Raw genomic sequence first — 17,051 nt, 5'->3', positions numbered from 1 at the left:
TTGAGAGAAAGCAATTTCTGGAATTTATTCAAGATGCAAATAGAAGGCAACAAATAAAAACCCCAGTGATGTTTATCGATATTTGTGTCAAGTTTTGCAGAAACTGGATCTGAGGCCTGGAGTTGGTCATCTGAAGCCTGATGGGCTTCGTGCTTTCAGCATCCAATTGATTACTCCATGTACTGTCCGTACTGTCTGAAGTGTTTGATATCAAGTTAAACTCTGATGATGAATTCAACCATTTTGTACAGATGTCTGGACGCATTGGGAAGATAAATGATGGAGGGTAACAGATTTAGAGACTGGCAGGAGGTTAACGGGCAACATACAGACAAAAGTGATGAAAGCAATGCTGAAGAGTAGTTGATTGGCAGAATGGAAGAAGGAGAAGAAAGCAAAAGTGCGGAGAGGCAGACAGTAAGAGTGTAAGAGATGGAAGTGAATATGGAAGAAACCATGAGGTGACGATTGATGGCGCACTTGAAAGGCAGGAGGGAAAATCACGAGGCAACAGACACGGGGAGTAGAGGGTGAAGGAAGGGAGATGAATAGCTTACATTTGGAGAGAGAATCCAGGTGTGGGTTCCTGGAAGAAGTGTGACCTGCGGCGTGAGTGAACAGGAAAGAGAAGGCGAGTGGAGCAAGGCCAGGTGTGAGGCGAAGAAGACAGAGTCCGCAATCCTGCTCACCATGAGGGAGACACAGATGCTGGGACTCCGCTTCCTGCCAGGAGATTCCAATAATACGAAATCCTCGGACTCCACTGCGTTTGTGGCAAAATGAGAATCCTCATTGGTACTGCAAGGCCCAGATTGGACCTAGCTCTGTATACCAAAATGGACCTGGCTCTGTATACCAAAATGGACCTGGCTCTGTATACCAAAATGGACCTGGCTCTGTATCCCAAAATGGACCTGGCTCTGTATACCAAAATGGACCTGGCTCTGTATACCAAAATGGACCTGGCTCTGTATACCAAAATGGACCTGCCTCTGGATACCAAAATGTACCTGCCTCTGGATACCAAAATGGACCTGGCTCTGTATACCAAAATGGACCTGGCTCTGGATACCAAAATGGACCTGCCACTGTATACCCAAATGGACCTGGCTCTGGATACTGTGGAAGTATAACTCAGTGTAACTCATTGGTTGGAACTAGTAACGAACCAAGGTACGAGCAGGTGGTCGTAAGAATGTTAGAAATGTATCTCACTCTGTTAAAGCTGGGAGTCCATTGTCCACCTCCTGTACAGCCCTGGGCTAGAGCACCCTCCTACTGTGTAAATGGAACTCACAGCAGGAGGGGAGCGAGTTGTGCCAGCAGGGCGATTGTGGATGACCAAGGAGCTTTAGCGCACGAAGGATTAACATTCAGCGGACAGGGGATTAACTCCAGTTTGTCCATATAAACCAGAGCAAACGTTGAGTCAGGACGACTTGCTATCAGAAGCCCTGCCTGACGGAATGAACGCGTACCACGGGTTCGGCGCTGCAGCCACGAAAGAGGGACTATGCGGATAGAGTTAACCTGGTCCATTGAGTTAAACGGTATTATTTGGTAATGGAATGAAGTGAATAACCAGTTAATAAAGTTGTGACCCTTTGTAAAACCTGTTTCCGACCATTGGCGTCTTGAGTCTCCCCCACCACTTCCCTGACAATTTGGAGGCACCGCTGAGATCAATTGGACACATACAAGACCTTTAAAGGTGAGTGTGTCTTGTTTTTTGTCCAGTATGATTTACGAACTTGGGAATAGTTATGTGTATATACATGGAGGATTTGGTGTGTGGGACTTGTGATTGTCCATAGGTAAAATCAGGATGGAACGTTTTAAATGATTCTATTTATTCGTGAGCTTGCGAGGATATTATACGCTGGGTATTAAAAGCCTTACTCTGTTCTGGAGGCGAATCGGCCCATGAGTGCACCATGGGGCGATTTGTTTGCCGGTTCGGTAAGGTTCGGTAAGGTCCATACACGTGTACAATCGTGTACACCCGTTTTAAATAAATAATTTTTTTTCAGTTTTCCCGCCATGTCTAAAACTCGTTCGATCAACATATAAATTAATGACAGACAACGCCACCTTATGCCGGTCCAGAATTATTGTGAAAGATGGCGATTGGATGAAAATTGCATACCGACACCTCCTCACTGTCCCTCATTGTCCCTCATGTTCATTCCGGCTACCTGTCTCTTGCTCCCGCTCCTTCCCCTCCCTCTAGTTCCCATTGGCGGACGTTTTGCGAGAAGCAAAGCGTTTTGCAGGAAGCTTCCAGGAAGCAAAGCCAGGGCTGTTGCTTTTTCGTGTTTTTTCCTCTGCTCCCTGTGTTTGATATATAAATCCCAATTCAAAAGTCAAGTGAATTGGATGAAAATTAAGGATTTTGAAATTGTTGTTGACTTTTGGCCTATGTTGAATAAAATAGTTGTTGATTGAACTAGTTGACGGATATATAAATCCCAATTCAAAAGTCAAGTGAATTGGATGAAAATTAAGGATTTTGAAATTGTTGTTGACTTTTGGCCTATGTTGAATAAAATAGTTGTTGATTGAACTAGTTGACGGATATATAAATCCCAATTCAAAAGTCAAGTGAATTGGATGAAAATTAAGGATTTTGAAATTGTTGTTGACTTTTGGCCTATGTTGAATAAAATAGTTGTTGATTGAACTAGTTGACGGATATATAAATCCCAATTCAAAAGTCAAGTGAATTGGATGAAAATTAAGGATTTTGAAATTGTTGTTGACTTTTGGCCTATGTTGAATAAAATAGTTGTTGATTGAACTAGTTGACGGATATATAAATCCCAATTCAAAAGTCAAGTGAATTGGATGAAAATTAAGGATTTTGAAATTGTTATTGACTTTTGGCCTATGTTGAATAAAATAGTTGTTGATTGAACTAGTTGACGGATATATAAATCCCAATTCAAAAGTCAAGTGAATTGGATGAAAATTAAGGATTTTGAAATTGTTGTTGACTTTTGGCCTATGTTGAATAAAATAGTTGTTGATTGAACTAGTTGACGGATATATAAATCCCAATTCAAAAGTCAAGTGAATTGGATGAAAATTAAGGATTTTGAAATTGTTGTTGACTTTTGGCCTATGTTGAATAAAATAGTTGTTGATTGAACTAGTTGACGGATATATAAATCCCAATTCAAAAGTCAAGTGAATTGGATGAAAATTAAGGATTTTGAAATTGTTGTTGACTTTTGGCCTATGTTGAATAAAATAGTTGTTGATTGAACTAGTTGACGGATATATAAATCCCAATTCAAAAGTCAAGTGAATTGGATGAAAATTAAGGATTTTGAAATTGTTGTTGACTTTTGGCCTATGTTGAATAAAATAGTTGTTGATTGAACTAGTTGACGGATATATAAATCCCAATTCAAAAGTCAAGTGAATTGGATGAAAATTAAGGATTTTGAAATTGTTGTTGACTTTTGGCCTATGTTGAATAAAATAGTTGTTGATTGAACTAGTCGACGGATATATAAATCCCAATTCAAAAGTCAAGTGAATTGGATGAAAATTAAGGATTTTGAAATTGTTGTTGACTTTTGGCCTATGTTGAATAAAATAGTTGTTGATTGAACTAGTTGACAGATATATAAATCCCAATTCAAAAGTCAAGTGAATTGGATGAAAATTAAGGATTTTGAAATTGTTGTTGACTTTTGGCCTATGTTGAATAAAATAGTTGTTGATTGAACTAGTTGACGGATATATAAATCCCATTCAAAATTGTAAAAATTGTGGTAACGTTTCTTTGTAACTTTGTAAAGTTGTAACTTTGTAAAGTTTCAACAAAAGTTGTTGTAAAGTTGTAAAGTAAAGTTTGCAACATTGAAATAATGTTGTTGTAAAACGTTTCCACAACGTCGCCACAACGTTTCACTTTCGTTGTTGCGACGTTTTGCTCCAACGTTTTGGGGACACTCAAATGTTAAGTAAATCGGATAAGAATTCACGAGTTATTTAATTATTAGCGATTAATGAAGTACTTATTTAATTAAAATTCCTCAGAGATACATCTTCGGATGAGATACTTGCAGATTGGTTATGCTATGAGCCAATTGATTAAGGAAAATATTTTGTGATGGCCATATTGGCAATTTCGTGGCCATATTCGTGGCAACTCAGTTAGTGCCACTGCACCTTTAAAATGCATCCCTGCGTTCATTTTTCGATCGATTGAGTTGAAATTTTGAACAATCGGATCTGGACTGTCGTTGTTAACGACTCTAGCACGCACTCGTCCAATCAGGATGGAGCAGTATGGTCCCCGGATCATCACTGCCCGCAGTTTTTAATTAGTTTTACTTTTTCTCTTGGTCATATAATTTTGAAGACATGCATGTCATGATATAGGAAATGTTTGTTCTGTTGAACGGAATAAATGTTGTTTATTTTTTGTGGGTGTGTATTTTTGTGTATTTTGGATATATTTTCACGACTAATTCCAGTTAACATCCTGCAAAATTTGCTCGTTTTCTGGCCGAGTCGAAATTGCGTTGAGTTCCTATGGCATGCGCCATTAAAAGCGCTGTGTAATGGTTGAGCTCCCTTTATTTCGTTTTGGTCATGCGGATGAGCAGACAAAGTGACGAATGCTGCGGCTGGAGCAGTAGAAGCGATGTTTTTTTTAATTGAAATGATGTAATTTAATTAAACGTGGTAGGTGGGCAAAACCGCAAAGCATACCTCTTTTAAGGTGTGTTCAAACCCATGAACATTTCAGCAATCAATACGATGCTGAAATGATGTAATTTAATTAAACGTGGTAGGTGGGCAAAACCGCAAAGCATACCTCTTTTAAGGTGTGTTCAAACCCATGAACATTTCAGCAATCAATACGATGCTGAAATGATGTAATTTAATTCAACGTGGTAGGTGGGCAAAACCGCAAAGCATACCTCTTTTAAGGTGTGTTCAAACCCATGAACATTTCAGCAATCAATACGATGCTGAAATGATGTAATTTAATGAGTAATTTAATGAGTAATTTAATGAGTAATTTAATGAGTAATTTAATGAGTAATTTAATGAGTAATTTAATGAATAATTTAAGGTGTAATTTAATTGTGTAATATGGTCGACCTTGGGTTTGTTTGGGTTTTGTTGTTTATTTTTTGTGGGTGTGTATTTTTGTGTATTTTGGATATATTTTCACGACTAATTCCAGTTAACATCCTGCAAAATTTGCTCGTTTTCTGGCCGAGTCGAAATTGCGTTGAGTTCCTATGGCATGCGCCATTAAAAGCGCTGTGTAATGGTTGAGCTCCCTTTATTTCGTTTTGGTCATGCGGATGAGCAGACAAAATGACGAATGCTGCGGCTGGAGCAGTGGAAGCGATTTGTAATTGTTCAATGATTATTCGATATTGTTATGACTTATTGTCAATAGGTATACTAAGTGGCCATGAGGTAGCCTGTTGCTATGTACAGTCTTATTATATTGTTGATTATACCACATAGCTGTGGTGATAAAGGAAATGTTCGTTTTAAATAGATGATGGTGATAGGACCATGACTATAAAATCATGATGATTATTATGAATGATATCATAGGGTTCAAATGCAGAATGATTGCATGAACTTGGGAAAGAACTTTCAAGCCCTATGGGATAAATTGGGTGTTACAAGCGATGGAGTTTCAAAATTTAGCATGATTGAAGGAATTTTACAGTCTTATTTCAGGAGTTTTACGAAATTTATATTGCCAAGAGATTTTGGGTACTATTAAAAGAAAAACTAGAACGGGCACTCGGTAGAGCGCATACCTTCGCCGCAGCTACTGTTCTGTACTTGGCATGGGAGTGTAGGGAACAGAACAGTGAACAGTTTGGTGCTGATTTCATGCAAATCGGATAAGAATTGACCGAGATATGACAAACAAGATCGGGCATTGAATTCTGAACATTTTGGCATTAGTTGCATGCCAATTGGATAAAAATTGACCGCGCTATGGTAAAAATACGATTTTGACCTTTTCGTGACCTTGACCTTGACCTTTGACCCGATTGCTCCCAAAATCTAATCAAATGTGTCCCGTATAATAACCAATCATCCCACCAAATTTCATGCAATTCGGTTGAATACTTTTTGAGTTATGCGAATAACATACACACACACACACACACAGACATACAAATAAATACACAGCGATCAAAACATAACCTTCCGCTTTTGCGAAGGTAATGATGAGATATTTTTCCCAATGAACTTTAATATCTGCCATCCATTTTGGCTGTCTCACGAATGAAGGATGAGTTGCCTTTAGTGGTTGCAAAGAAAATTTGTGGAGACCAGGCAAAATGGGGAAATATGTCAGATATGACCCTAGGACAGGACGGTGATTCATCAATTGACATGAGGTATGAACCAGAGGTGACGACCGATGAGATTCGATCTCAGTCAATGGATGGACCTGTCCTGACATCATTGGGGAAAGGGCTTATGCAAGGAGTCATCCAAAATGATTAATTTGATTTATTGATGAATATTGATGAATTAATTGAAATTGAATAATTGATTGAATTGTTGATTGATTGAATCTAATTGATTGAATTTAATTGAATAAATTTAACTGGATAAATTGAATTGAATAAATTAAATTGAATATATTGATCGTTTGATTGATGAAAATGCGGTCTCAAGAAAGAAGCTTTAATATCTTTGTGAGATATTATCAATGTGAAGACAACCTTGGAAAATTGAGCAAGGTGGTGAGTTTATATATAGATATATATGTGCGGTTACCATTGTATGATTTCCCCTTCAACAGAGCGGACACCTGAGGATTCACCCATTTCATACTGACCCTCTGGCTCATCTGCAAATACTGATCTGTGAGATTGGATTGTGCAAAAGCCACAGGTGAGGGAGATTCTCTGGAAATCACCGTTTGAACAGGTGGAGAGATCCTTCCTGGAGGTACGAGTGAAGCTTTAGAGGAACAAACTACAACACATCTAACGCTACTTTGATAAAAGGCAGAATGGGAAATGGAGCCTGCAAGAATACACAAGGACAACCAGAGATTCCACAAAAAGGTACTTGTACACATCATATGTACGACCGTTATGGTGCCGAAGCTATAAGGCAGGTCGAGAATTGGTATTTGTGGACAAAGGGACATGATGAGGAGTTTCCAAGAGATGGTACATTTGAGCGAAGTCGATTGGAAAGATTGGAACAAAGATTGAAAGCCAGGAAGAGACAGAATCTAACGGTAGACTGGCTTGCATTCCATCTTTGGGATGGTGAATCCAGAGAACGGGAACAGCAAGAACGGATAACGGATCTAGAACTTAAAATAAAAAGGATACAGGATACAGTGGAGGAGACAAATGCACAACTGCCCTCGAAATTAGGAATGAAAGTGACAGTTGTCCCATCTGATTTCCAGTTGTCTCCCCAAAAAGGACGGTACAGAGAATTTTTTCGTGTTTCAGGAGATAACGAGAGATTGCAGTGGCAACTCAGGGATGTAGAGATGCAGCCCAGCAATACAAGTGCACAGGTGCACAGACCAGGCAACGACAGAAACCGGTGTTTCAAGTGTGGACAGATGGGACATTGGAAAAGAAGATGTCCGTATACCAAAAGGAAGACAAGTTCATAGGGTAAACCAAGATCAAGGGTACCAGTGCTGACCGATACCTCAGACAATGATTAGGCCTTCATTGCGACAAATCCCAAATGACGATTGGCCTCAACAAATTAGAATACTGGACAAACATGAATAACTGTCGATGATTCTTGTGTCTGAAAAGGTTTTCGGAGCAAGAATTATTCATTTTTTCTTTTGCTTGTAAGCAAATTAGTAATTAATTGATCAAATGCCGAAATTGGATCTTTTATGTTGGGCACAAAAAATTTTAAATTTGCAAAGTTGGAACAATTGCTTTGCAAATTTTTGAAACCAAGTGACAAGAGTCACATGATGATCAGGTGGGAATTTCGGACTAGTGTTCCGCATGATTGATAGGTCAGTGGTCGACTGACATGCAAATGGGTGTGTGGTCAAATTTGGATAAATTATGGTGGGAACTGAAAGGGTAATTTCAATGTGACATCATAGGGGTTTTCTAAAAAATAAACTTTTTGGTCCATTTGCGTATTAGCATTTATAAAATTGAAGGACAAATTTTATGAAAATGAAATAAAACTGACACCCATCCTGATCTGTAAATAATGGTTCCAACACAAACAAATATGCATAATGCATGCGTGTGTGTGTGTTTTGTGTATCAATGTTTGTGTTTGTTGTTTTTGTTTTTGTGTATCAATCTTACAAGATTGTTGACACCGACAGTGCGCCTTGTCTGAAAAATAGATAGTTCCATGGGGATGGGATCGCATATCGAGAGAATTCGTAAAATAAATAAAAAATAGAAATATAATTTGATTATGAAAATTATCACTTTTGTCAAGGGAGATGGAGAATAAAGATTTGATTTGCTGAGTTGTGAGCAGCTATTCATTAACAGTAAAAATTGGGAGTAATCTTGGGATTCCATTGTGATCGAATTTATATGAGAATCAAAGCTATTTATGGATATGAGCTTCATAAAAATGTGGGAGTACAAAATTAGCCAAATTTTGGAGAGGTCTTACACTGACTTCCCAGAGTACTCTGCTCATGGATTTTTATATATATAAACTTGAATTTTATCAGCATATAAATTGTGCTGTATGTATGGATGTGTTTTAGGCATAGATGATATGGGAAAATAGTAAAGAAAATTTTGCTGGTTTGAACTATTGTGAGTTTTCAGTTCTGGAGTTCAAACAAAGTCACTGGTTAACAGATGAGAAAGGATAGTAAATAAATTATTCGATGCTGGGCAAATTAAGTACGATATTACTAAGACTTATGAGAGCTATTGTTCTTCCTTACAGCAGTGGAAAATTATTAAAAAATAAATAAATTAGATCCAACATAATGAATCTATAAAAGAATGTGATAGGGATAATATCCTCAATTTGTACTAATTATTTGATTGTGGGTAAAGGAATTAATTTATCGTAGTGGATTGTTAACAGCAGCCTGAAAATGTCCTGAGAGTGTGCATCCATGTAATCAGAAATCCCAGATTTGTTTTTACAAACAACATTTTGGTAGAGGTCTTGTGTGGACGAACACTTCCTTGGTAGATAAAAAACAGTACTGCATGCTGGCAGCCACTTTTGCGGCCAGTTAGGCCAAACAAATTGAGAGGAAATTGTAGTTAAATACGTACGTTACACATGGCTATTTGAAAAAAGGAAATTTGTTGAGATGGGAAACATTTTTCGAAGGTTTATTAAAGTGTTATAATATGACATGTGGCAAGGCAAACTATTGGATGGGAAAATTAGATCTGGCTATAGAATAAATTTATTGACCCCTTGAAGTTAATTCTTCGAATCATTGTTTCACTGGCATTTTTTGTTCAAATTGGAAATAGTTTGGTAGAGCTTTGGTTAAAACCTTTGGTTGCGGTATCTTGGAACGAAATGATAAACCATAGGAGATTGATTAGAATAGAAACAAATATGGACCCAAAATAGAAAGTTGGATTCATGCCTCTCATTGCAAGCAAGCACATGGGGCTAAGGTGGACGATCCCACAGAAAATGAGGCTGCACCTAGCAGCCCAGCAGAACATTCAGTGGCAGATAAATGATAGTCGTGATTTACAGTCATTTGAATTACATTTTAACACCCCTTGCATTGATAAACATTACATTTTCAACATGTGATATTCCTACTTGGGATAGTGACATTTATTTGCCTACATGACATACAATTACCTGCTGATATTAATACAACATGAGTGAAAAATGTATCACAACTACACTCATGATCAGGGGATTGAGTTCAACCCCGGGAGATAGGGGGATCAGGGTAAGACAAATAATCTGATTTATGTTACATATTAAGGGATTTTCTTTATTTACCTTTTAGGAAGCTTGTTAGTTTGGTATATAATGTTGAATGTCATCAACATATAATTATGTCATAGGTATGAATATATACAAGGAGTAGCAGACTTGTTTGTTGGTTTAGTAGTTATAGTGGCAATTGTTTTAGTGGTGGCTTGCTTGAAAGCCTTAGTGACGGTGTGTTTGAATAAGGTAACCAACAACACGATGATAACGCATGAAGTGACAAATGAGGAAAGAAATGTGGAACCAGAAAAGGAAGACTTTTATGGCGACATAATTACTGAGATTAAAAGATTAAATCAAGTGATGTTGCAAATGAATACAGTAGAATTAAGATAATGGCATAACGACAATGTTATGAGTTGTGTCAATTACAATATCAGTGAACTCATATCACCACGAGTGACACACTGTTAGAAAAAAAAAAGGAAAAAGAAAAGTGGAGAGGGAATTATGGTAATAATACATTATGCTTAATTTGTTGGTTTGGGAAAATTGTTGTTGGGAATTAGATATTCCTGTTTGTGATTGTAATCATATACAATTAATTTTCTTAGAGTAGTGCTAAAATACCTGCACAAGTTAATTTTTGAACTATATTAACCTGAAAGCAATTGTGGATGCTATTCTTAGTTTAGTAGTGAAATACATACCTGATTGAATATTATTTGTGTGACGCATATAAATGAATATAACTTTTTGAATGTTGTAAGGGAAAACAACAAATTGTTGAATGTGAAACTGTCGGAAGATATACATGATTATGCTGATTTCATGGTAAGATGTACCCTATCTGATTCAGTGTGTGTGGAAAGCAGATTCAGATGTGACTGAGCATAACCATAAGACGAGATCACATTTGAAAGGGGTGCTAACGGAATTGGGAAGAAGTTCGAGAAAGAAAATTTGTGGCTAAAAAATGAAGTTAAACGTGGCATACACCCTCTTTCTAAAAGAATGATGAAGACATTCTCCCGTGTAACTTGGAGATGGATGCTTACCTTCACCAAGGAAATTTATGTGACCATTTGCCTGGATCACACTGCAACATATGAAAGAAAGGCGATCACTTACTCTTGTTCGAAGGCTTCGAACATTCATCACATCAGAAGTTGCAGGACAACGACATTTTACCTGCAACCTCTGTGAAATGCGGGGACATATGTTATTACTTCACCAACTTCCGGGGAGCCAGCATGGAGCTGCAAACCAATGGCTGTGCCTTTTCACAACAGCTGTGCGCGATTCTGCAGGCCACTCCTGGTATGGACCATGGTCCCAACATCATTGTGGATGCATCCGGCATCCCTGTTCCACATCTTGCTGGCCAATCAACGTCACACCAATACTTGCTGCCCACTCACAATGAGGGAGGAGGCAAGTCGACTACAACTGGGTGAAGGCCTTGTTCAGGAATTACTATGGTTTACAGCAAAAAAAGTGGCAAGAATGCTACAAGGAGAGCAGGGTCAGTCTATGACTCCGCAATGTTACCACAACAGCGAAATCCTACACGAAGTAGTGCAGGAGCTATGAAGACATTAGGAGAAAATGTTTCATACCTGGATTCAAACACAAGTGATCAGCCCTTCCTTTCAAACAAAGTCAACATTTGTGTGGAGGCAAACGTTTTTTGCCAGATGGTGCAGATGCTTTACAAAACTTGAAAATGAAGTGAAATTGTTGTATCTTGGTGATGGTGAAGTGTTGTTTTGAAAAGATATTTGTGATGCAAATGCAATAGATTGAACAATATGGAAGGAGTCAATGACCAACGAAATGTTTTGTGATTCTTGCAGGATGACGGTGTATGCCTAAGGAAATTTGATTACCAAAGTTATGATTATTTACTTATACTTGTAATGATGTTTACTTGCAGTGATTGATTATTTACTTATAATTGTATTGATGTTTACTTGTAGTGATTGATTGAGTACTAGTATTGATGTTTACTTGTAGTGATTGATTATTTACTTATAATTGTATTGATGTTTACTTGTAGTGATTGATTGAGTACTAGTATTGATGTTTACTTGTAGTGATTGATTGTTTACTTATATTGATGTTTAGATTAATGGTTAATATAATCAAAAACAAAAAGATGAGGGAATTGTGGAAGTATAACTCAGTGTAACTCATTGGTTGGAACTAGTAACGAACCAAGGTACGAGCAGGTGGTCGTAAGAATGTTAGAAATGTATCTCACTCTGTTAAAGCTGGGAGTCCATTGTCCACCTCCTGTACAGCCCTGGGCTAGAGCACCCTCCTACTGTGTAAATGGAACTCACAGCAGGAGGGGAGCGAGTTGTGCCAGCAGGGCGATTGTGGATGACCAAGGAGCTTTAGCGCACGAAAGATTAACATTCAGCGGACAGGGGATTAACTCCAGTTTGTCCATATAAACCAGAGCAAACGTTGAGTCAGGACGACTTGCTATCAGAAGCCCTGCCTGACGGAATGAACGCGTACCACGGGTTCGGCGCTGCAGCCACGAAAGAGGGACTATGCGGATAGAGTTAACCTGGTCCATTGAGTTAAACGGTATTATTTGGTAATGGAATGAAGTGAATAACCAGTTAATAAAGTTGTGACCCTTTGTAAAACCTGTTTCCGACCATTGGCGTCTTGAGTCTCCCCCACCACTTCCCTGACAATACCAAAATGGACCTGCCACTGTATACCAAAATGGACCTGGCTCTGTATACCAAAATGGACCTGGCTCTGTATACCAAAATGGACCTGGCTCTGGATACCAAAATGGACCTGCCTCAGCATACCAAAATGGACCTGCCTCAGCATACCAAAATGGACCTGCCTCTGCATACCAAAATGGACTTGCCTCTGCATACCAAAATGGAGTTGCCTCTGCATACCAAAATGGACCTGCCTCTGCATACCAAAATGGACCTGCCTCTGCATACCAAAATGGACCTGGCTCTGTGTACCAAAATGGACCTGGCTCTGTGTACCAAAATGGACCTGGCTCTGTATACCAAAATGGACCTGGCTCTGTATACCAAAATGGACCTGCCTCTGTATACCAAAATGGACCTGGCTCTGGATACCAAAATGGACCTGCCTCTGTATACCAAAATGGACCTGGCTCTGGATAACAAAATGGACCTGCCTCTGTATATCAAAATGGACCTGGCTCTGTCTACGAAAATGGACCTGGCTCTGTATACCAAAATGGACCTGCCGCTGTATACCAAAATGGACCTGGCTCTGGATACAAAAATGGACCTGGCTCTGGATACCAAAATGGACCTGCCGCTGTATACCAAAATGGACCTGCCTCTGTATACCAAAATGGACCTGCCTCTGGATACCAAAATGGACCTGCCTCTGTATACCAAAATGGACCTGGCTCTGGATACCAAAATGGACCTGCCGCTGTATACCAAAATGGACCTGCCTCTGGATACCAAAATGGACCTGCCTCTGCATACCAAAACGGACCTGCCTCTGCATACCAAAATGGACCTGGCTCTGTATACCAAAATGGACCTGGCTCTGTATACCAAAATGGACCTGCCTCTGGATACCAAAATGGACCTGCCTCTGGATACCAAAATGGACCTGCCTCTGGATACCAAAATGGACCTGCCTCTGTGTACCAAAATGGACCTGGCTCTGTATACCAAAATGGACCTGGCTCTGTATACCAAAATGGACCTGCCTCTGTATACCAAAATGGACCTGGCTCTGTATACCAAAATGGACCTGGCTCTGTATACCAAAATGGACCTGCCTCTGGATACCAAAATGGACCTGCCTCTGGATACCAAAATGGACCTGCCTCTGGATACCAAAATGGACCTGCCTCTGTGTACCAAAATGGACCTGGCTCTGTATACCAAAATGGACCTGCCTCTGCATACCAAAATGGACCTGGCTCTGTATACCAAAATGGACCTGGCTCTGTATACCAAAATGGACCTGCCTCTGTATACCAAAATGGACCTGCCTCTGGATACCAAAATGGACCTGGCTCTGGATACCAAAATGGACCTGGCTCTGTGTACCAAAATGGACCTGGCTCTGTATACCAAAATGGACCTGCCTCTGGATACCAAAATGGACCTGCCTCTGGATACCAAAATGCACCTGCCTCTGGATACCAAAATGGACCTGCCGCTGTATACCAAAATGGACCTGCCTCTGTATACCAAAATGGACCTTCCTCTGGATACCAAAATGGACCTGCCTCTGTATACCAAAATGGACCTGGCTCTGTATACCAAAATGGACCTGCCGCTGTATACCAAAATGGACCTGCCTCTGGATACCAAAATGGACCTGCCTCTGCATACCAAAACGGACCTGCCTCTGCATACCAAAATGGACCTGGCTCTGTATACCAAAATGGACCTGGCTCTGTATACCAAAATGGACCTGCCTCTGGATACCAAAATGGACCTGCCTCTGGATACCAAAATGGACCTGCCTCTGGATACCAAAATGGACCTGCCTCTGTGTACCAAAATGGACCTGGCTCTGTATACCAAAATGGACCTGCCTCTGGATACCAAAATGGACCTGCCTCTGGATACCAAAATGGACCTGCCTCTGGATACCAAAACGGACCTGCCTCTGCATACCAAAATGGACTTGGCTCTGTATACCAAAATGGACCTGGCTCTGTATACCAAAATGGACCTGCCTCTGTATACCAAAATGGACCTGCCTCTGGATACCAAAATGGACCTGGCTCTGGATACCAAAATGGACCTGCCTCTGGATACCAAAATGGACCTGCCTCTGGATACCAAAATGCACCTGCCTCTGGATACCAAAATGGACCTGCCGCTGTATACCAAAATGGACCTGCCTCTGTATACCAAAATGGACCTTCCTCTGGATACCAAAATGGACCTGCCTCTGTATACCAAAATGGACCTGGCTCTGTATACCAAAATGGACCTGCCGCTGTATACCAAAATGGACCTGCCTCTGGATACCAAAATGGACCTGCCTCTGCATACCAAAATGGACCTGGCTCTGTATACCAAAATGGACCTGGCTCTGTATACCAAAATGGACCTGCCTCTGGATACCAAAATGGACCTGCCTCTGGATACCAAAATGGACCTGCCTCTGGATACCAAAATGGATCTGGCTCTGGATACCAAAATGGACCTGCCTCTGGATACCAAAATGGACCTTCCTCTGGATACCAAAATGGACCTGCCTCTGGATACCAAAAACATGAAGTAGTCTCAAAGGGCAATTTCGAGATATCGTCCACCCCAGAGAAGTTGCGACCCATGACAGTCAGGACTGGGAGATTGCACCTCTTCTTGGAGTTGGTCTTCAACAAAAGGACACAGTCAGAGCCTGGGACTTCATATGCAATCTTTTTGTACACATAGTCGAGGCTCGTGGAAGAACAAATACACTGGCAAAACCTGCAGAGGCACTCGATAAATTAGAGGCCACTAATCCTACTAATCAGCAAGATCTGGATTTGGACCTGAACCAAAATCGAATCTAATCGGCTTGTTCTTGTCGCCTAAACAAACTCATCCACCAAGTTTTGTGTAAGATCTGCCCCAACTTTTTGATATATCGAGCTATGTATCGTTTTTGGTTCTGTCGCTCATTGGTGAAGAATCATTGAATCAACTCTTCCTCTGCACACAGACACCCAACCTGTCCACTAAGTTTAGTCTGAATCCGTAAAAAAACTTTTGAGATATCTTGTGCAAAAACAGACAGAGACACACAGTCAAACAGACAGAGACACACAGTCAAACAGACAGACAGATAAACAGACGACAAACAAAAACGCAGACAAACAGAAGACAAACACAGCAAACAGAAGAGAGACAGACAAAGAGACGTATAAACAGATGACAAACAGAAAACAGAAACAAACACAGACAAACAGAAGACAAACATACAGACAAACATAGCAAACATATGACAAACACAGCAAACATAAGTGAGACAGACAAAGAGACAGATTAACAGATGGCAAACAGAAAACATAGAAACAAACACAGACAAACAGAAGACAAACATACAGACAAACACAGCAAACATAAGTGAGACAGACAAAGAGACAGATAAACAGATGGCAAACAGAAAACATAGAAACAAACACGGACAAACAGAAGACAAACATACAGACAAACACAGCAAACATAAGTGAGACAGACAAAGAGACAGATAAACAGATGACAAACAGAAAACATAGAAACAAACACAGACAAACAGAAGACAAACATACAGACAAGCACAGCAAACATAAGTGAGACAGACAAAGAGACAGATAAACAGATGGCAAACAGAAGACAGACAAACAAAAGACAGACAAACAGAAGACAAACATACAGACAAACACAGCAAACAGAAGAGAGGCAGACAAGGAGACAGAAAAACAGATAGCAATCAGAAGACAGACAAACAAAAGACAGACAAATGGATGACAGACAGACAGCCAGAGAGGTGGCAAAGCCAGAGAGTGGGTGTGCTCCCACCTGACTGCTCCCATATTGCTCCTCGGTGCTCTTTAACGGCCACGATTATCCCACCTTGTGGGGTCGGTCGGTGGAAGCTTTGCCCAAGTCTTTGATGAACCGGCATGGCTAGGCCTGACCTTCGCCTAGTTCGGACAGGAATTTGGTCCTTCTCCCGGCGATACTCTCCCACTCTTTGCGAAGGACACCATGGGATCTTTAACGTCCACCAACCCATTCTGCGAGACAGGACTCCTGGTTTCACGTCGATCTGAGGGACGGAACAAAATTCTGTGAATCACCAGGATGACAGTTTTTAGCTGGGTCTGGATTTGAACCCAGGGGTACACAGCTCAAAGGTGAGTGTGGGTACCTCTAGATCAACCTGTCAACCCCCTGACTGCTCCCGGAGATCTATTTTTAATTAAGTTTTAAATTAAATTAACGATATATTTTAAATGTATTCATGGTAACCCCCTAATCTCACCTGGACACGGACATCTGTAAACACAAACTTGTGCAACAAAAGCTGATCCAGGTGTGTCCCATCACCAATCACCTTGATATTGCTTGCCAAGCCAGTGGTGAAGATGGCATCAAAGAGAGAGGAGAGCTAGAGAAGAGAGCTAGAGA

At 40.2% G+C, this 17,051-nt stretch overlaps 1 protein-coding gene across 1 annotated transcript; it reads left to right on the top strand.

Moving 5' to 3' along the window:
* Positions 1-12,642: 12,642 nt before the first annotated feature.
* Positions 12,643-15,174, top strand: LOC144892760 (uncharacterized). Its single transcript, XM_078781107.1, has one exon. The coding sequence runs from the start codon at positions 12,643-12,645 to the stop codon at positions 15,172-15,174; it is 2,532 nt and encodes an 843-aa protein (XP_078637233.1).
* The last annotated feature ends 1,877 nt before the right edge of the window (positions 15,175-17,051 follow it).

This window comes from Myxine glutinosa, chromosome 6 (genome assembly GCF_964187855.1).
Source record: "Myxine glutinosa chromosome 6, kmMyxGlut1.1, whole genome shotgun sequence".
Lineage (NCBI taxonomy): Eukaryota > Metazoa > Chordata > Myxini > Myxiniformes > Myxinidae > Myxine > Myxine glutinosa.
This window is presented reverse-complemented; position numbering and strand designations above follow the sequence as displayed.

What these genes read in the sequence shown, in the direction of transcription:
- LOC144892760 (XM_078781107.1), top strand. Translation starts at nt 12,643, where the DNA reads ATGGACCTGGCTCTGTATACCAAAATGGACCTGGCTCTGTATACCAAA.